The sequence below is a fragment of the Notamacropus eugenii genome, chromosome 2, assembly GCF_028372415.1.
Source record: "Notamacropus eugenii isolate mMacEug1 chromosome 2, mMacEug1.pri_v2, whole genome shotgun sequence".
NCBI classification, from domain to species: Eukaryota; Metazoa; Chordata; class Mammalia; order Diprotodontia; family Macropodidae; genus Notamacropus; species Notamacropus eugenii.
The window spans coordinates 316,648,827-316,670,085 of record NC_092873.1 but is presented as its reverse complement, the minus strand read 5'-3'; the positions used below and the strand labels follow the sequence as shown (position 1 = coordinate 316,670,085).

The following is a 21,259-nucleotide window of genomic DNA, read 5'->3' as shown; positions in this document are numbered from 1 at the left end:
TCTCTCTTCTAACGCAAGGGAGGATTTTCTCATTTCTGTAGCTCAAGAGGCAACAATGGTGGATTTCATGTAGATGGAAGCCTGCCCATTGCTTAGACTTTCTTTTTCTTTAGGAAAATCTGACTAGAAGAGGCAGTGAGGGTACTCCCAGGAAACCACCGTGTATGTATAGCATGTACCCAAATCTATTTTGATGCCAGGCAGCACAGTTTACAGCCTTTTGGATGGCAGCTGCTATGTGTTTACTCCAGCAATTTAATCCCCACAGAAAAGTGACATGAGATTCAGCAGCTGTGTTAACTGTCCATAGTATCAATAACCTATTTTTATTGTTGCCATTTGTCCTGTTCTTTCTGTACCTTTAAGCAGAAGTGTCTGAGGTCTGAGGCCTGTTTTTAGGTTGGGTTTCTGAATAAGTCTTTGCTCACACTTAGGAAGAGAATCTTAAAGTGCTGGTCTGATCACGTCTAACTGTGTCATCCCTCTACTCAACAAATTCTAGTGGCTCCCTATAAACTTCAGCCTCAAGCATACAATTCTGTCTGGCATTGAAAGCCCTTCATATTCAGTCCTCTACTATACTTTTCTAGTCTTCTTACATCTTATACCATCCCATGTACACACTCCCATACTTTGAAATTCAATGATATTGGTCTCCTTCCTATTCTTCAAACAAGGCAGTCCATATCTTTACTCTGGGAAAAATAATAGCTTTCTCCCATGCCTGGAATGCTCTCCATCCTCATTTCCACCTCCTGGTTTCCTTTAAGTCCCAGACAAAAGCTTACTTTCTATAAGAAACCTTTCTTGATCCATCTTAATTATAGTGTCTTCCTTCTATCAATTATTTCCAATTTAGCCTCTATATCTCATGTTTGTAAATAGTTATTTGTGTATCATCATCCCCATTAGATTGTGAGGTCCTTGAGAACAAGGACTGTCTTTTGCCTTTCTTTGTATCCCCAGTGCTTGGTACAGTGACTGGTACATAGTAGGCCTTTAATAAATATTTATTGATTGACCAAAATGCTCATATCCATAAGGACAAGGAAGAGCATTTAGCAGTTGAATTCATTGGGAAGAATAAAACATCTTACCAAATCCAGGGACCTGAAGTCTGAAAAATTAGTTCATCATTAGGTAAAAAGAAATGAGTATTCCAAATTGGCTGTGTTCATCTGAGAGAGAGCATAGGAAAGCATACTGCTCTTGAAATCAGAGGACCTGAGTCTTCATCTCTTGCTTCTCATACTAGTTTGTAATCTTGGGAAAGCCTCTTAATAAGAAGAGCTCACAATTCTAAAGCATTAAGGTTTACAAAGCACTTTCCATCCACTCTCTAATTCAATGCTTATGGAAGGTTGAATAATTATTATTCCAATTTTATAGACTTTGTAGATGAGAAAACTGATGCCTAGAGAAGTTAAATAACTTCCCCAAGATCATATAGCTAATAAGTGTCTGAAGTAGAATTCACACGCAAGTCTTCTTGACTCCAAGCCCAATCTTCCATTCACAGCATCGTTTACCCTCTCAGCTTCCATTTCTTCATATGTACAATAGAGTATTGCATATGGCGCCACCTATCTCATAAGTTTGTTATAAGAAAAATGCTTTATAAAACTTAGAATATGACACAAATCTGAATTATGAACAGCTCTTAAATGATTAATTGGACTACAGATCATTTGAAAGAATACAGTATAGACAAATGTGAGGGAGAGGAATTAAGTAATTTCATTCATTCATTCAACTTGTCTGTATTAGGTACCTACTACGTGCTAGGTACTATGGGTATACAAAGAAAGGCACAGTGCAAAGGTAAAATTGACAGGACTTGACAAATGATTCAATATGGAGTGTGGGAAAAAGTGTACACTGATGGATGACACCTTGGGAGCTTGGGCAAGTAGAAAGATTGGCAAGTTGGGAGGAGAGTTGGATTTGGGGGAAGAGATAATGAGTTCAGTTTGACATAGTGAGTTCAAGATGTCTATGGGACATCTAGTTTGAGAAGGTGCATTGGAAGAGCTTCAAAGTGTTAGGTAAATGTTTAACTTTTAAAGGAATGCTATGACTTTTTATGAGTAGATTTTTGAAAGCTTTAACAAAAATTTCTAAGGTTCTAGGACCCTTTTTGTTCTGTCATTACTTTAGGAAGGGAATGCTGAATCTTGTTAAGAATGTGAAGGATCCTGGTATTGAGCACACACTTGTTGCAGATTTTCTTGGTGCAAAGCTATCAGATACTTGTAAAAACAGAAGTGGAGGTAGCAGTGACAATTGGCTTGTGCCAAAAAGAGTCAGGCTGCATGTCTATTTTGTCACATGTACTTTGTAACTTGATAGCTCTTGTGGTAGAGAGAAGGATATTGAATGTAGATTTTCTTCATGACTAAAAGAGGTGACATCCTCTGCTTAAACAGTTTGTTTTCGAGTTTTTCATTTAAGAATTGCATGATGTAATGGAAAGAGATGTCAAAGATCAGTTTTCAAAATATTTTTCTGATGTAAGTTGTGGTGCTTTTCCTTTTCCTTTCTGTAAAGTGAATGTCCAGGGGACTGTTCTTGACTCTATTTGACATTTTAATCAACTCTTTAACTTATTAAATGAATAAATTGACACCATAAAGTGTTGAAATATCCTATATTACAGAAAGACAGAAGTGAGATGTAGAGGGGAGTGGGATATGAGGATAGAGAGAGAAAGAGTACATGTAAATGTACAATTTGTACTCACTCCCAGTGAAAGTCAGAGGAAAAAACTAGAAAGAGAGAGAGAGAGAGAGAGAGAGAGAGAGAGAGAGAGAGAGAGAGAGAGAGAGAGAGAGAGAGAGAGAGAAAGAGAGAGAGGAAGAGAGAGAGAGATACACAGATGTACATCTCTTACCAAATGGAGAGAGAAGTCTGTATATAACTATATAAAGGCACAGAGAATAGTAGGGGATGAGTGATATGCAGAGACCCAAAAAGTTTTCCATAACGTTACGCTCCCCAAATTATAACCTATTTGGGCATTGTCACTAAAATCTTTAAAAATAATATTATGACTCTACAATAATAGACATAAACAGTCATATTTCATAATACTGAGAATTTTTAAAATAGAGAAACATAAAGTGTGTCACTCATTTGCCTTCAAAATTGTTTTAAACCTTAGCTAATGTGAAATAAACAAATAAAAAGTATTAAAACATTTATAATGCAAAATTGACAGTAGCAGTTTCCTTTATTCCTGCTGTGTTCCATTACATTTATTTATTTTCTTTTAAAAATAAGAACCAGAAATTGTTTTCATCCATCATAATAGAGAAACAATTGAAGGAAATTTCTATTCTGGATCTGATTTTCAATACTTGTGAACTGACAGAGAACCTGGTTGTGGCAGCTGAAATGTTCAGAATCCTGGGAGGAAGTTAGAATTGTGATGGAGAAGAGGAGTACCTGGAATTGTTTGACATGCACCTAAGATTTTGAGACAATTTCAAAGGTCATAGAGAAAGGCAAGTCAGGACCTCTAGATTAGAACTTTTCAAGGGAAGTCAGCCCAGGATGGATGAAGACATTTTTAAGAATAAAATTCTGAAGACACAAAGACCATTCAGACAAATAGGGAGAAGAAGGGTTATCAAAGAACACTGATGTGGATGCATAGCCAACTAACTGACCAGCTTATATTTTGAAAGGGTATGTTCGGAAGATGAAAGATAGATACGCAACATAGATGAGCTAAGGCTGACTAAGGCCCACATAAATATATTTTTATATATATGGCTATATTAGGGGGAAAAAAGATCAAAGAAGCAATCATTAGAGAAGTATAAGACACTGATAACAGTTACAAAAAGAAAGCAGAACTTCTTAGTTTCATATTTGTGTCTGCTTTTTTCAGCCAGGAAGAATGGTCATCAGACTGGGAAGGTCAGAAGAAAAATAGCTAGTAGGGAGTTAGTCTAAGTCAGCTGTTTCACAAAGTCCTATTTCAATTCCTCCTTGAGGGGTGAATATGACCTTGTCAAAAGCCATGGCAGTAGAGCACAAGCTCAGTTAGGACCTGTCATACTAATGAGACTTTCAGCATGATCCTGGCAACAGATTGAGACAGCTCTCTGAGGATAAGTACAGAGAGGACACTTGCTAATTAATTCATGGCAAGTCAGGAAACAGAGTAAAACCCAAAATGACCCTCCGTCATATGTGGTGGCCTCCTTCAGCTCCACAGTGATGGTGGTAGAAATAAGGGGGCAGAAGTTGCTAAGAATCACACAGCTTCTAAATTGTTTGTAAACTTTATTGGCAGTCTAAATTAGGTATCTTTGTCCACTGAATGATGAAGGGACATTCTTTCAGAGGAACTAAATCATATTAATCTTGACAAACTAACTGTAAATGAAACCAGAGTATCATATACCTAGATCCAGAAGGGACCTTAGAAGTCTTCTGGCATAATATTACAGATGAATAAATGGACATCCAGGGAAATTAAGTGACTTACCTATGATCATATTAGAGAAGAGATTTGAACAGAGATCCTCTACAGAACCAGTGTTTTCCCCACTGTATCATTCTCCATATCATGTAGCTAAATGGAAGTATAGCTCACAACTTCTCTTTGGAGAGGCAAACAAAAGAGGGGGATGAGTTGGTTTTATCATGTATCTAAAGTAAAGAAGAAGTATCATTTTATAGATAATTAGTCATTTCCCATTGCAGCACCCATGACAAATATTTGCAAAAAGACCACCATGAAAATAATTGCAACTTATTCGCCAAGATTGATGCAGAAGATAAAGAGATAGAGAAATTTTAGGAACAATTTTATAAGATCCTCCAAATTAAATCTATGTGCCCTTTCTTACTTCACTGTGGTAGGAAGGACCCCTGTCTCGCATAGGCTTGGATTGTTTTTCTTTAAGGGTAAGGAAACCATTCTTCATATCATTGTTAATTTGGATTCCTTTTAAACTTTGAATTGACAGCAATCTGTTTTTTAATGTTTCGTTAAGTGATGGATGTGTTCCTTTTGAGATGACTTTTCATACTTTTTCATTTGCTGACTTGTTGAATTTTTAGTTACTGATAATTACTGTATTACAAAATCTTCTACAATATCGACGTTGAAACTAATATGAAGTTACAGATTTTGCATACTAAAATGCTGGTGTCTAGCTAATAAATGTTTATAATTTTCTTCCATTTAAACAGACTTACACTGCTTGCCTTATTGTGAGATACTTATGCACTATAAGTCCATAGAATAAGGCTTATCTGCTGGTTTAGAAACCCCAAGTAATCAACCTGAAATGCTCAATCTCTTCTTTTGGGAAGCTTTCTTTTTTATAGGGCTTATTTGGTCTTGTTTTCTTTAGTCTTTAACTGAATCTCCTTGTACTATTATTGGGTTGTTTTGGAATTCTAATAGATGTGTCATCAGTAAATATGATAGAAGTCCATTGGGGGAAGCTTTAGGTATCATTTGGCATAGAAACTCAGAGGAAATTTGCCCATTTCTAAAAGGGTTGTTACTTATAGTATAATGACCCCTGGAAAAATTTTTGGTGTGCCGTATACAGAAAGGGACATTTGGAAACTTTTGTCCAAACTTTAGCTGAACGGTCTTATGTGTTGAGGCACTCATGGAATAAATCTCACTCAGGACAGTTTGACTTCTCAACTAGCGGTTGAGGAGGTGATTTCTGGCAAACCTTAGTTTCTAATAATCCCTTTGATTTAGGAAGCTCTATAGGGACTAAGCTTTCCTTTTGAGGTAGAAAGGTTGAATTTCTTTTCCTTTTAAAGTTAGATTTAAACCTGACCTGTATATGTGAGTCCAGAGTATGGGGAACCTTTCTAAGGAAAAGGGAGGGCAAAATACCAGTCCCTTCTGGACCCAGTGCCGATTTTGTTGCAGCACTTGGTACCCAACTAAGGGAGAATTGGAAGGGGGACATTGACTCAACAGCATCTCAGAGTAGGAACCTTGGGGTGATTCTACCAGTGTATCTATTCTCCATCTCAAGGACTGAGGGAATTCCCAAGAAAAAGTCTGCTTTTGCCACAATTCGGTTTTGTATTCTTCCCTCCCCCCCTTTTTTTTTTGCTGGTTGACCTTGGACTGCTATTGCTTTCCAGCTCATCTCTGTCAGACCCACTTCTTTTTTTTTGCTTCCAGAAACTCAAAACCTCTATCTGGTCCTGAGACAGCTCTTCCACTTTATATAGGTTCTTAGGGCAAGACCAAGTCTCTCAGCAGTGCCTTTGATTGATTGAAAAAAGGTGAACAGGCCCCATTCACACTTGGTTCTGATTCATTCAAATGAGAAATGTTCTTACTTTACAAAGGTAATACTAGGAAAGACTTCCTAACAATCTGAGAAATGTTGTCTCAGGATGTTGTGAGTTCTCCCTTTCGGGGGATCTTCAAGCAGAAGCTGAAGGGCCACTGCTATAGTGAGGATTTCTTTTGAGTAGGGATTGGACTAGCATATGTCTGTGGTTCTTAACCTTTTTTTGTGCTATGGATCCCTTGTATATTGAGATGCAGTTATCAAAATCTTAACAACAACTAGTTCATAGACTTTAGGTTAGGAACCCTGGAATCTTTAAAATTCTATGATTATACCAGTTACAACTGAGTACTCATTATTTTAGAGTAAAGAACTTTAAAAACAAAAGAGAAACCTGATTTTTTAGCAAAATTTGCTTTATTTCCCATAGTGAAGACAGAATAAATAATATTTATAGGGCTAAGTGACCAAAAATATCACATTTTGCAACTTTCTTCAGTCACTTAGAGGCTTCAGTTAATGCTGATTACTCAGCACTAACAACTTTGGTGTGAACTTCCCGGCTCTTCACCCGAAGTTTGTTGACCTGGGACTCGGCAATGTCAGCACGTTCCTCAGCCTCCTCCAGTTCATGTTGGAGCTTGCGGAATTTAGAGAGATTAACATTGGCCTGTTCCTCCTGAAAATAGAAATAAACTTGTTAGAAGAGATGAAGCATGCCTATCTTAGTCTTAGACCCTTTGTCACTTATTTTCTGAAGGAAAACCTTGACCTTCCTGTATCATTAGCTGTTTCTGATTTTAAACACCAAGATGAACTTGTAATTATAATTGTACATATAAAATAATTACATATATGTTATATTTCATTCTAGGAATTATATTCTATTCCTGGGAAGAGTAGAGAACTACCCCATAATATTAAATGCATAGATCAGGAAAGTCTTCGATATGCAGTGAATAGACTCAAGGTCCATGTGAAAAGGCAAGAAGAAATGACTTATACACTTTTATTTAGTTTACTAAACAGCTGTAATGTCAAACACTGGCTACATATAAGTATTACTCTCCTCTGGCCACAAGTTGCGACTCTACTGTGGCAGAAAAGGGAAAAGAAAGGAAGGCTCCTGTATTTTGTTCCATCATCGCTTGTCCACCCACTACTTTAGGTAGTAGGGGGCCACTGGAAAAAGATGCGTTAAGGGCTTCCCATAAATCAATTTCTTCCATTTTTTTGGTCTATGGTTTTATCGATGAAGGGGGTTTCCTGGTGAGGAAATGCCTTCAACCAACAAAGGTTGGCAAATGTTCTGCAACTTACAACCTTATGGAGCTGATTAGGACAATGAAAAGTATATTGAGAGTTGCCCAGGGTCACACAGCCAGTATATGTGAGAAGGGGAACTTGAACCCATGCCATCTTGACTTTAGAGTTGGCTATACACTATGCCACTCACTATGATACAAATGAAAAAAGACTATTGACCATGCCTGAGCAAATGATGTAGTTTCCAGAAAAAGGAACTATGAAAGATGGAGGTGTCAATAGTGGATCCAAAGGTGTAACAGTAGGAATAAAAATATCTACATATGGAATTAAAAAAAAAAATGATTGTTTTTGCCTCCTTTTGGAGAGTGGTGGTGATGGAGAATCTTAGGTTACCTTATTGATGATGTATGATGTATTACATATGAAAAATGCATGTATTTATTATACATATAATCAATAAAGTGAGTTATTTAAAGCTCTATACCATCCTAAATAAGTTAAGATTCAGAATTATTTAGTGTGAAGACTCATTCTGAAATGGAGAATTCTTTTCCACTTGGGGTGGGTATGGTTGCTTATAAAACCATCTATCCTAAAATACAACCTCCTGTTTTCTTCAGTGCCTAGCACATAGTAGTAAATGTTTAATAAATATTTATTGAATAAATCAAAAGGATTAAAACATTTGTACTATAACTGTTGTGTTCAAATAAAGTCTCTTCTCTCCAAGCTTTGAAAATACTCACAGCTTCCTCAGCTTGTCTCTTATAAGATTTCACCTTTGCCTGCAATTTATCTACGAGGTCCTGGAGTCTGAGAACATTCTTGCGATCTTCTTCAGTCTGGAAGAATTTGGGGAAAAAAAGAATATACTCAATCAAAAGACAAATATCTAATACCAAGGTTTGACAAATTATCTTTGCATACTTCAAGGTAACAGCCACAAAGAACTGTATGAAGTTTGATGAAGGCATCTGGTTAGGCATAGGACAAGCTTGGACACTTCTGGAGACATCCTCAGAGATATAGCTAGTCTTTATAGGACTAGGACTGTATTAGATTTCAGAGATGATAACTTGTATTCACCAAATTAATTCATGTCTAAGTATGTCAAATAATAACTTAAAGGACAGATAACAATTTTAAAATTTGTAAAGAACTTTCCTCCTGGCCCCTTCTATAGACAAGGAAACTGGGGCTAAAAAATTTGTCCATGGCCACATAGCTTCTAAAGATTGGAGCCAGGACTAGAATTCAGGTGTAAAGATCCCAACTTGAGAGAAATGATTATTATACAACCAATTATTGGGGAGATTTAGGTTTTTCCCTTTCATAGGTCCTCACTCTCTACTAGGTCAAGCCAGCCCCTGAAGGACATTGTTGATAATGAGCCTGGATTAATTTTCTCTTCAATCTTGTTCGGACTCCACTCAAGAGGGAAAGCCCATTGTGTTCTACTCAGGTTTGGGTGGGGCTAGATACTTGGTCTAGATTGCCTCCATCTGGGGGTGATTTGGAAGTAAATGACATAATCAAAGTCACATTTCCCAACCCCTCATTAGAATAAGTCTACCTCTCATTATAATGTTCCTTCTTCTCACTACTTGTTAACCAACTGAAGTTGATTGCCTTCTTCATTCTTCCAATGGCATAAAAACACTGAGTGAATTCCATGAGGGGTCTTTGGCATTCAAGAGGGCTACTGGCCCTTTTTATTAATTATTGTGAACACGAGTGATAAAATGATTAATTACCCAGAAACTATGACATTTGAACTTTCAAATGCCAGAAAATCCAGTGTGCTCTTTGCACAACACTGTTATCATACTGACTTTTCTTCTCACCAAGAGGAGGTCCAGATGGTACAGAAGGGTGGTTCTACTTACCTGGTAAGTGAGTTCTTTTACCCTCCTCTCATGTTTGCGTAGACTTTTAACAGCCTCAGCATTGCGCTTTTGTTCACTCTCAACCTCTCCTTCAAGCTCACGCACCTACAATCAAATATGATGACTTAAAGCATGGTAGTTTAGGTTTGGGGATAAGAATGAAGGACAGAAGTAGGACAAGAAACCCTGTGTTGAGGGCAAGAGAAGGAAAAGGAAGAATTTAAGAATGACTGGGCTATGGGAATTCAGCCTTCCTCAGCTCCACTTCATAAATGATTCCCTGGGGATCTCCAGCTCTTAGACCCCTGGCCTATAGGAAGCTAAAACGTTTCTGGTACCATAACACCAACAATGCTAAACACAAAGGCTAGGGATTCGCTTTGGAAAGGCAAGAAAGCTAGCAAAGTCTAGAAAGAAGCTAGATTTGGAGTTAGTGAAGATGGATTGGAAATCTGGTTTTTAAATTTATTGTGTACTACCTGTATGACATTGGATAAGCCACTTAACATGAGTTATTTTACTTCGGGAGGCTGAGTAAGTTAGCTTCCTCATTTTAAAATGAGGGAACTGAACTAGATGCTTTCTTAGGTGCCTTTAAGCTCTAAATTTCTGACTCAAATTTTTCTACGCCAATATGACACTGCAGGGGTTAATCAAGCACATAGGTCACAAACATGTATTTCCTGATGCCTCCAGTGATGCTCTAGCAGCACTTCTTAAACTGAGGGTTGTAATCTCATAGGGGGTCATGACCCATAGTTTAAGAAGCATCGAAGGGGTCACTAGTGAAAAAAGTTAAGTCCTTCTCTAAAGCATATAGTGTAGGTCAGGAAGTGTGTAACAGATGAGCAACAGAGATAACCAAGAGATAGAGAATGCTAACTCACATTTATACAAAGCTTTAAGGTTCTCAAGCCACTTTCTTCAGATCAATCTGTTTGAGTGGTAGCTATTATTCCTGCTGGGCCCAGAGTCAGGAAAGCCTGAGTGTAAATCAGGTCTCAGACACTTATTAGCTGGGTGACCTTGGGCAAATCACTTAACCTCTGTTTGTCTCAGTTTTCTCAATGATAAAATTGATGCAATAATAGCACTTATCTTGTAGGGTTTTTGTGACATTCGAATAAGAAAATATTTATAAAGCACTTAACGGCCCCTGGCACCTAGGAGATGCTATATAAATGCTTATTCCCTTCCCTTTCCCTTGTTAGAGATGATGACCAGAGAGGTGAAGTAATTTACCCATGATCACTAAGCTAACAAAACTCTAAGGAAAGATTGGAACCAGGTCTCCTCTCTCTAAACTCAGCACTTTCTTCCAAGTCAATAAACTACTGCAAATATGTACTGAGGATTTTTGTCCCAGTCCCAGTAACGGACTAGACTGGATGACCTCTGGAAAGGCACCTCTAGTGCTGTGATGGAAACCTTTCCCAGCCCTCCTTAACCTTAGCACCTTCCCTCTGAAATTGTCCCCAATTTATCCTGTCTATAGCTTGTTTATAGGTGGTTGTTTGCAACATCTCCCTTGTTAGACTTAGAGAATATGGACTATCTTTTGCCTTTCTTTGTAGTGCTTAGCAGAATGGCTGGCAATTGCTAAATGCCTGATAAATGCTGGTTCACTGTTTGTAAGGGTTTGTAACAACTGTCTCTGTTCGCTGATATCTACACCAAACTGTTGGTTTTGCATGGGTTGGCAATGCATCAGGATTTGGGATAGTTACTCTGGCCTCTAGTTTCTGGATCTGCTTCCTTCCTCCTTTCAGGGCCAGTTGCTCAGCCTCATCCAGGCGGTGCTGCAAGTCCTTCACTGTCTGCTCCAGGTTCTTCTTCATCCGCTCCAAGTGGGCACTAGTGTCCTGCTCCTTCTTCAGCTCCTCAGCCATCATGGCTGCCTGGTTAGCAAGAAAACCAAGAAAAGCATGAAACCCGGGAATGTCAGGTAGTCAAACCCATGCAGACAAAAGATCTGCCCCTTCTCTTACATCAGTGATTGCCTTCTTTGCTTTCTCCTCTGCATTTCGAGATTCTTGAATTACTTCCTCCATTTCACTCTGGAGCTGAGAAATATCAGTCTCCAGCTTCTTCTTGGTGTTGATCAGGCTGGTATTCTGATTAAATAAATGAAATTTGATTAATGGGACATTATAAGTACCATTCTGCTTAATGCATCTGAGAAGGAACTTCAGCTATCTTTCATTCTGGATCTAGCAAGTGCTGTCTGCTTGCTCTTGGAGTGGGTAGGTGACGACAGTGCTGGGACTGGAGTCAGGAAGACCTGAGTTCAAATACAGCTTTAGATACAAGCTACGTGACCCTGGGAAAGTCATTTAACCCTGTTTTCCTCAGTTTTCTCATCTGTAAAATTACCTGGAGAAGGAAATAGCAAACCACTGCAGTACCTTTGCCAAAACATCCCCAAATGGGATGATGAAGAGTTGGACACAATTGGCAATGATTGAACAACTTTGCCATTCTTCACTAAAGCCTTCTCTTTTTTACCTGATTCATTAACCCTCATTTTTAGATATTTCTTCACTAAGAAAGGTTACTAAAAAGTAGCCACATACAACTTTGCATCATTAGGGAAGAATTTATTTCTCCTGTTGGTATTGTTGGCATGACTGATAGACAAACATATATACACATATGTAATATACATATGCACACATGTATATATTTATATGTATGCAGTTATCTCTTCCATATTGTGACTTTCCCTATCATAAGAAATTAAATGAGAATTTTGGGGGAGTTTTGCAGAAGCTGCAGATGACATGCAAAGTCCAGCAGATGACACAGAAAAAGGCTTAGAAACTCAGAAATGCATAGAATACATGTATAGTATTGTATAATATTAGCACATTTTATCTTTTAATACCATAACAATTCAGACTTCCTCTCTGGTACAAAGGGAGGACCAAAAAATTTTGCATGGATTTTCCAGATTTGGGAGGTACCAACGCCCTTAACCCCCTGCAATGTGGTGGGGAATAACTGAATATATAGTCACACTAGGTTAATATTTTGATTATTACTGAATAAATTTTGTTGTTGTTGTTACAAGGGATTAATTGTAAAGTAGGGGGTAGGGAAGGATATATAACAACAGATTTCAGTTAAAATTATATATGTGTATCTCGTATATACCTATCTGTATATATATATGTGTGTGTGTGTGTGTGTGTGTGTGTGTGTGTGTGTGTGTGTGTATATATATATATATATATATACACATATCTAAAAAAGAGGAGGTAATTTCATTCTGTGTGCAGATTAAAAAAAAATAAACTGCAATGAAAGCAGTCTAGACATCAATTTTCTTTCATACCTTATGGGTGCCTGGACACTATTGTATAGGATATCCCCCAATATTTAGGGCTTAACATTAATTCATACATGAATCATTACAAAAGCTCTCAGGGACGGGAGAATCAGTGGTGATGATGATGAGGAGATGACACAGGCTGACATCACTAGCCTCTATGCTCTGGACCTTAGCCTTCCTTTTTCTTCATACCACGTCCACATACCCCAAAAGAACCTAACCCAGGACTGCTTTTTCCCATCCCTCATGTCCTTTGTCTTGATGCATAGGAATAAGGGGGCATACCAAGCCCCTAAGGGCACAACCCATGCTCAACAACTCCTTTTAGGCTGCTCTCCTCAGGAAATAAAATATTCAGCAAAGAAAGTGAGAAGTCAAAGGGGAGACCAAAGTACTCTCGCTTACCACTCTGTCCTCTGCCACTTCAGCATCCAGTTGGCTTTACCCAAAACACTTCATATAATTTTAAGCTATTGATCTATTAAATGAGCAAAATGTTATTAGCCAATAAAACTTAAAATTGCTCTAAGACTTTTGGGATGCTCTCTATCCCATGGCCAGTAACTGCTTATATAAAAATCCCTCCTAAAGACTGTAAAAGATAATATTCATTAACAAGAGAATGTTTGCATATCATGGAAGCAGACTGTCTGATTATCTTTTGAATATTTCCATGTTTTACCTTTAAAGGGATAGAGACATTGAGAAAAAGTAGCTGCTATTTGTTATTTCCTGGAGTGAGGAATTTCTGAATAGGAAGGTATTCATTTCATGTGAACATTTTCCATTTACTCCACGTTCATGCTACTGATTTCAGAAACACACAAGTTTACCTTGTGAAAATATTTTCTTGGAAACCGGGAAGGCATTTAAAAATCCTGAAGGTGGTTTCTTTTAAAGTCCAGTTCAAATGCCACTTCCATTTTGATGCCTTCCTTTATCTTTCCCCTTACAATCTCCTATGCCCATTTCATAAGCAGGAAAGAATCTCTTCTTTGAAGCTTAAAGTACTTTATATTTCTCTTGTGGACTTCCTACACTTTTTTTGTATTATAATTACTTACATTCTTGTTTCATTTTTCCTTCTCAGCTCTAAGCTCATTAAGGTAGGGTCTGTGTCTTTATACAGTTGGTACCTATGTTTAATTCATTTTATTGGTAACTTCAGACTGACTTGTTCTTCATCACTGTTTCTGGAGGAAACTAAAGACCAAATGCCCCTCACCTGGGTATGTAGGAGTTGCACACGCTCACTGGCATCCAGAAGCTCTTGTTCCGCTATCTTCCTGCTCCTCTCAGTCTGTTCCAGAGTTGCCCGCAGTTCCTCAATCTCAGCCTGTAGTAGGTTGGCTCTGCGCTCCACCATGGCCAGCTGCTCTTTGAGGTCCTCCTGGCCTCGGAGAGCATCATCCAGGTGGATCTGGGTATCCTGGGTAATAAGGAAAATTGTTTTACTTGTGTAGAGTTGGCGTATTTATACCTTGACCGGAACTGGGAGATCGTGATGACATGGTGATTCAGACAGAGACATTCTCTCCCTACTTCCTCCTCTGTACTATTGCAGTAACAATATCAGTTGCCAATTATATGATGCTTTACCTGCATCATCTTGTTTGAACATCACAACGCTGCAGACAGGAACTATTGTGCCCATTTTAAAGATGAAATTGGGGCTGAGAGAGATCAAGTGACTTGCACATGGCTTGTGTCAGAGGCAAGATTGGAGTGTAGGCCTTTCCCGACTCCATGTCTAGCATACCACCCTCCCCCTCTAAGAGATAAAAGTCTAATGATACAAACTGGAGAGCAATAGTTATTAAGCTACATGACAGAATCAGGACCCAAAATATACTGAATTAAGGCTACAAGCTGGATAGAATCTAATGAAAAAATTTAATAGGGAGGAATAGGTCCTGAACCCTATACATAGGTTCAAATAAACAACTGCTCAGATTGAAGCTTCAGGGGGTCTGACCAAAAAAAATATTATTCTTTGAAATGGGCATGAGGATTTTAGTGAATTGTAATCTTGGCATGAGTTAACTGTGCCAATATGGTAAATGAAAGAGCTAATATAATCTTGGTCCAAAATTTTGAGGGTTAGATTCTAGAATGAAGGAGGGGATTCCTGCTCTGGTCATATCATGTCTGAAATACCATGTTCAGGTCTGTGTGCCAAATTTTAGGGAGAACATTATCAATTTGGATAGCATAAAGTAGAGTGTAAACAGGATGGGGAGTGAATTTGAAATCATACCATTTCAGTATCGGTTGAAAGAACTGGGGATTTTTAGCTCAAGGAAATGAACACTTCAGAAGTTTTCAGGTGTTAGATGGGTTGCCACATAAAACAAATAAGGATGGTGAAAGGCCTTGAGATCCTCCCAGGTGATGATCAGTGGAAAGACCTAGAAATTTTTAGCCTGGAGAAGAGAAAACTGAGGAGGGACAGGAGAGCTTTCTTAAAGAGTTTAAAAGGCTATCACATGAAAGAGAGATTAGACTAATAATGCTTAGCTTTAGAATAAACTTAGAAGCAAAGAAGAAAATTTAGGGTTGATATAGGTATAAACTTCCTTGGTGACTAGAATAGAACAGAATAAATGGAATAGGTAAAAACTTCCTAAGAATCAGAGCTATTCAAAAGTGAAAGAAGTCTCTAAGCTAAGCCTAGATGACCACAACACATATGTTCTCTCCATATGTCTGGGATGTTTGTTTGGGTATAAGATGACCTAGAAAGCTCCTCAAATTCCTTCCAAGCTTGAAATTCTGTGATGCTTAGTACCTATGTGACCTGGAATGATTCATAATCACTTTGATTCCTCTGCTTACTCAATGCTAAATTTAAAAACAGTTAGACTAAATGATTTCTAATATTTCTACTATGCTAAGTTTCTATGATTTAATTAGTCACATGATACCTACTTCATAGCTTTGTAGAAAGGAGGGCTGTTAAAAAACCATTTTAGGCCTGACAACATTTTTTTCATTCATTTGAAAGGCTAGTGAAATCCATTTACCTTTAGTAGTACTTGGGTGTTTCTGTAGTTCCTTATGGCCTCTGCAGCTTGGCGGTTGGCATGATTCAGTTGAATCTCCATTTCATTCAAATCTCCCTCCATCTTTTTCTTTATCCTCAGAGCGTCATTTCTGCTTCTGATCTCAGCATCCAGTGTGCTTTGCATAGACTCCACAATTCTAATGTGATTTCTCTTAAACTGCTCAAGTTCTTCATCTTTTTCAGCCAATTTCCTATCAATGTCAGACTTGACTTGGTTCAGCTCAAGTTGAATACGCAGGATTTTTCCCTCTTCGTGTTCAAGAGATGCCTAAATGAAGATAAATTAGTAATAGAAAACAATTACTGCTTAAAGTTTTGAAATCTAGGGGCCAGGAATCAAGTCCCTTCTGGGCTCAACTCCATCTCCATGATAATACCAGCATGCCTCACTTTATGCAATATATACATATATCTATGTATATACCTATGTAAACACATACACATATATACATACACATTGGAAATATTCTGAATAAAGAAAATTTTTAGAAATAAATTTTAAGCAAAATAGGGTAACTTATTATTTAAGTTCATATTTATTTAAGTCCATATTTATATATAAGTTGGATTTATAAAATCAACCCCTAAATGATTTGTTTTGAAAGTGGGAAGACAGCAAAATGAAACAAAATGAACTCTCAGTCAGGAGACCCATGATTAAATGCTGGTTTTGACATATCCTCTAATTTACAATGCCTCAAATTTTTCATCTGTAAAATGGGTATTATAATACTTAACGTACCTATCTCACAAGGTTGTTATGAGGAAAATGCTGTGTCAACTATACAATATTATGCAAATGTAATCTAGTGTGTTAAATCCATATTTCCTTAGTTTTGTTTTAGTTAAAGCACAAGGAGCCTAGAAGGTTTTTTTTTCCCCTTCATATCTGAAATAATAGAGCCAAAAAATGTTTAAAATGTACATATTAGTGGATAATGGAAATGAGACAGAAGTGGTATGGGCCAAGTCAGATGAACTACCACCACTACTGCCTCCCCTTAGACTATGATACAAAAAACCCAGGACCCTAAAGCGCAAGAGCCCAGACAATAGTAGTACCCTTTCAGCAACTGCTTCCATCACCACTACTACCAATATTCCCACTCCCCATCAAAACTTCTCTGCAATCATCATCCAGAGATGCCAGATGGTGCTGAAACCTGGCAACTATTTCTGAAGTTTTTCAGGCCTTGCCTTCTCAACAGCCACCAAAGGAAGTTCTTGCCAACTCAGCTTTTGGCACTGTGAAATGGTCCAACATCAGAAAGAATATGGCTTTATCAGTGGAAATAGCATGAAAGAAGATAAGTTACAACCCACTTTGTTGATTCACTCTAAAACCCATGGGACATTTCCATGTTAACTTGCAGGTTGAACATGTTATATGTGTTGTGTCTCCTGTTAGAATGTGAGCTTCTTCAGAACTGTGAATCTTTTGCTTTTCTACTTGTACCTCAAGCTTTGTTCATGGTAAACACAAAGTAGTTGTAAATAGTTCATAGTAAACACACAAAAAATGGTTTTTATTCATTCATTCATTCATTCATCTATTTACGCATGCATGCATGCATCCATTCATTCATGAAGACTTAGATTAGATGAAATCTAAGGTCAGGGTCAGCTAGAAGGTCCTATAATCCTACCTCAGCTTCCTCAAGGGAAGCCTGCAGCTCACACTTCTCTTGTTCCACTTGTTTCTTTATTTTTTCCAATTCATGAAGTTGTTTCCCTCCCTCTGCAACTTGCTCAGTTAGGTCGGATATCTCCTCTGTTGGTTAACAGATAGAAGGTTGGTTGGAAGATGGTCAAGGGTCTGCTATGGCATCTAGGTGGTAGAAAGTTTTTAAAAAATACTCACGCTGCAAGTTCTTGTTCTCTCGCTTCAGGGTTTCCAGGTGATCCAAGGATTCCTCATAGGCATTCTTCATCTTGAACAGCTCTGTGCTGAGAGCCCGGGACTCCTTCTGGGAAGTTTCGAGCTCAGCCTGAGTTTCCTCATATTTCTGCTTCCATTCTGACAACACCTAGACAACAGGAATGGTCAGGTTAGGCAGTGAATTAAACTAGATAGCAAGAGCTATGACCTGGGCATACCTTGTCAAAATTCCTTTGCTTTTTATCGAGAGCAGCGCAGGCAGCATTGGACCGCTCTACATCAAGCATGAGGTCCTCCACTTCATTCTGCAGCCGTTGCTTGGTCTTTTCAAGGGAAGCACATTTGGCATTCACAGCTTCTACATGTTCCTCAGCATCTTGTAGGCGCTGGGCCAGCTTCTTCCTGGAAAGATTCAAAAGTGTGAACGAGCAAGATCAGAATGAAAATGTCCCATGGGAATTAGATTCAATTGCTTTAGAAGATCTAGCATCTTACACTGATGGTCAGAGTGCCTAGCTGAAGAAGCATATAACTGAAACATTTCTATATAGTTAATGAACTAAGTTATTCCAAATCATGGCAACTAAGGTAATTTTCTCCATTGCTGAACTGGACCTAGAGACTTGAAGTGGCAAGTACAAGGTACAGTTACGGTTTTATTGCATTCATGCAATTTTTTTGATGGTGCCTCATATTTCTATAGCACTTAATGTTACCAAAGTGATTTCCTCACAACAATAGCCCTGAAGTGAATAGTGTTGTTTTATAGATGAAGAAACTGGCTCAAAGAATTGAAGTGAATTAATTGCTTATGGCCACCCAGCTAGTATTAGTAGCAAGTTTTGAACTCAGATCTGCTGACTCCAAGCTAAATATTTCCAACTTGCTCTCCTGATTAGCTACTGCCTCATCTGGTACACTGTGTCAAGAAGGACTCAGTCCTGCTTCACTTCATTCCCTACTCTCTTGATAAGTTCTCTATCCACCTTGCCACTGCTCTCATACTGTTCTCTATCCCTTCCACTCCTGGTTCTGGAATCAAGATCTAATCAATTGTCATTGTTCTTGGAATCTATTCCCACTATATCCTCATTCTATCCTAGTAACTTTCTATCCTAGTAACTTTCAGTAATGCCCTGTTCTTTGTGTGTTAGTCTCTATTAGAATATAAGCTTCTGAGAGCAGGGATTGCCTTTGCTTTTCAATCAATCAATAAACATTTATTATGCACTGACTTTGTGCCAAGCACTGATTTAAGTGCTGGAGATGCAAAAAAAACCCCAAACAACCAGTTGTTTAAGGAGCTTACAATTTTAATGAGGGAGACAGCATGAAAATAAATATATACAAAGCAAGCTATATATAGGATAAATAGGAAATAATTAAAAGAGGGAAATCATTGTAATTAAGAGGGATTAAAGAAAACTTCCTATAGAAAGTTGTTTTTAATTGGGACTTAAAGCCAGGGAGGTCAGTAGTCAGAGCAGATGACAGAGCATTGCAGGCATAGGGGAACAGCCAGAGAGGATGCTTACAGAATACCTGCATACAAGCTTCTGTATTTCTATCCTCAGTGCTTAGTGTTTGGCACACCTTAAGCGCTCAGTTGGTTTTTCTTTCATTCATTCAGTGATATTTTCACCACCTTTTAATAATATATTCTCTGTGTTGAAATGGCTACAATTTCATCCATTTCCTCTTATTTTAAAGCAAATAAAATAGAACTCCATAAAGCAGGACTTGTCATTTGACCTAGATTGGCTATGTGACTCATTTTGATTTTGTTACAGTTTAAAACCTCTGTCTTCTGAAAATTTCTATTTTCTTTCCAAACTCAACTTAAATTCCACCTTCTGCATGCAGCCCTCTCTGATCTTTCTTCCTCTTCCTCCTCCAAGTTTATTTTTGTAGCTGATATATATATACACACATACACATATGTATGTACATACACATACATATATATACCTATATATGTATGTATGTGTACATACATATGTATATATATATATACATACGTATGTATATATGTGTGTATATATATAAATAAAATCTCCTTGATGGCAAGCACTTTTCAGCTTTTGTTTCTGTAATCAACTTTATGCCTGATCCATAGTTTGTGTTTAGTAGTTCTAGCACACAGCACAGATCCTCTGTCAGTAGTTTATACTTAATAAATGCTTGGTTGCTTAATTTGTTGATTAAAATGATTGTTTTTAATGTTCAGAAAGGAGTCCTGCATATACTAGATAAGGTGTGTGTGTGTGTGTGTGTGTGTGTGTGTGTGTGTGTGTGTGTGTGTGTGTACAAGGACCTCTGAAGGTTCTGGTTTAAACTACTTTAAGGATGAGTCTTACACAGTTTAGACTAACTCCATTTCCTTTAACACTAGATTTAAGGCTACTGACTTTTAGGCACTTATCTATGCAACTGATCATGAGACCTAACCCAAGTCATCCCTGTCCTTTGTCTTTAAGCTCATTCTACGTACTTGGCTTCCTCCAGTTCCTCTGTACGCTGAATGGCATCTGTCTCATACTTGGTTCTCCACTGAGCAACTTCCCCATTGGCCTTGGATAATGCCCTTTGCAGCTCAGCCTTTGCTTCCTGTTCCTCTTCATATTGTTCCCGTAATAAGTCACAGTCATGGCGGGATGACTGCAGGGCATGGGCCAGAGCATTCTTGGCCTACAAAAATGGTAATATCAATGTGTTAGTTTCATTTGCTTAGAGGGAATCTTCATTTTGATCAGTACAGAAGAATGAACTACTGGAAAAAATCTTGAGATGCAAAAATACACATAAACAGAAAAAGAAACAAAGACAACAAAAGTCACCATCAGTTACTCACTTTAGACTCCTCTTCCAGCTGCCGTTTCAGTTCTTCAGTTTGTTGAGTAAATGCTTGTTTACCCCTTAGAAGCTGAGAGACTAAAATTTCTTTCTCATCTAATTGACGGGAATATTCACCTAAATTAACAAAGTGGAACATTTTATTAAGATCATAGACAAAGAAAAGAAAGTAAAGGCTCACATATCCCTGTCTTTAGAATGTACTCCTACTTGTTGCTGTTGTTATACCTAATGAATAAAAAAGAATTTCTATAGATTTTCTAGTCTTTTCTGATTTTTTTGATGATCACTAATAGTTGCCATTTGAGGTGCATTTCTCACTTCCAAAATGGAAATACTGCTTCTAACCCAGATTTTCTTTTCAGTTCTATGTGATTTACCATTTATAAGATCATAGATTTAGAACTGGAATGGACCTTGGAAGTCATATCATCTAATTCCAATAATTTCCATTTTACAGATAAGAAGACTAAAAAAGATGAGGTGCCTTGCCCAAAGTTGGAAGATTCCATGTTGAACTCTTCAGGATCTTCGCTACAGTGTCCTGCCTCCTGTACCTTTTGGTGACCTTGCACAGCCCTCCCTCACTCAAAACAAAGTCAAATGCAAGTCATGTCATCATTTCTCTGATGTCTTCTTCGAAAATGAAGGACGAACACCACCTGTGAGTAGATTGAGCTGCCTAAGTGG

At 37.9% G+C, this 21,259-nt stretch overlaps 1 protein-coding gene across 1 annotated transcript in view; it reads right to left on the bottom strand.

The window, feature by feature from the left end:
- Positions 1-6,685: 6,685 nt before the first annotated feature.
- Positions 6,686-21,259, bottom strand: part of LOC140527850 (myosin-4-like) — a 41,871-nt gene continuing 27,297 nt past the window's right edge. The window contains exons 27-38 of the mRNA XM_072645085.1: positions 20,568-20,686; positions 20,208-20,404; positions 17,935-18,118; positions 17,699-17,864; positions 17,484-17,608; positions 15,797-16,105; positions 13,999-14,202; positions 11,431-11,556; positions 11,170-11,340; positions 9,443-9,547; positions 8,303-8,398; positions 6,686-6,966 (exon numbers count right to left, since the gene is read on the bottom strand). Of these exons, the coding sequence (XP_072501186.1) occupies positions 6,814-6,966; positions 8,303-8,398; positions 9,443-9,547; positions 11,170-11,340; positions 11,431-11,556; positions 13,999-14,202; positions 15,797-16,105; positions 17,484-17,608; positions 17,699-17,864; positions 17,935-18,118; positions 20,208-20,404; positions 20,568-20,686 (1,955 nt within the window). The 3' untranslated portion in view covers positions 6,686-6,813. The remainder of the gene's footprint in view (positions 6,967-8,302; positions 8,399-9,442; positions 9,548-11,169; positions 11,341-11,430; positions 11,557-13,998; positions 14,203-15,796; positions 16,106-17,483; positions 17,609-17,698; positions 17,865-17,934; positions 18,119-20,207; positions 20,405-20,567; positions 20,687-21,259) is intronic.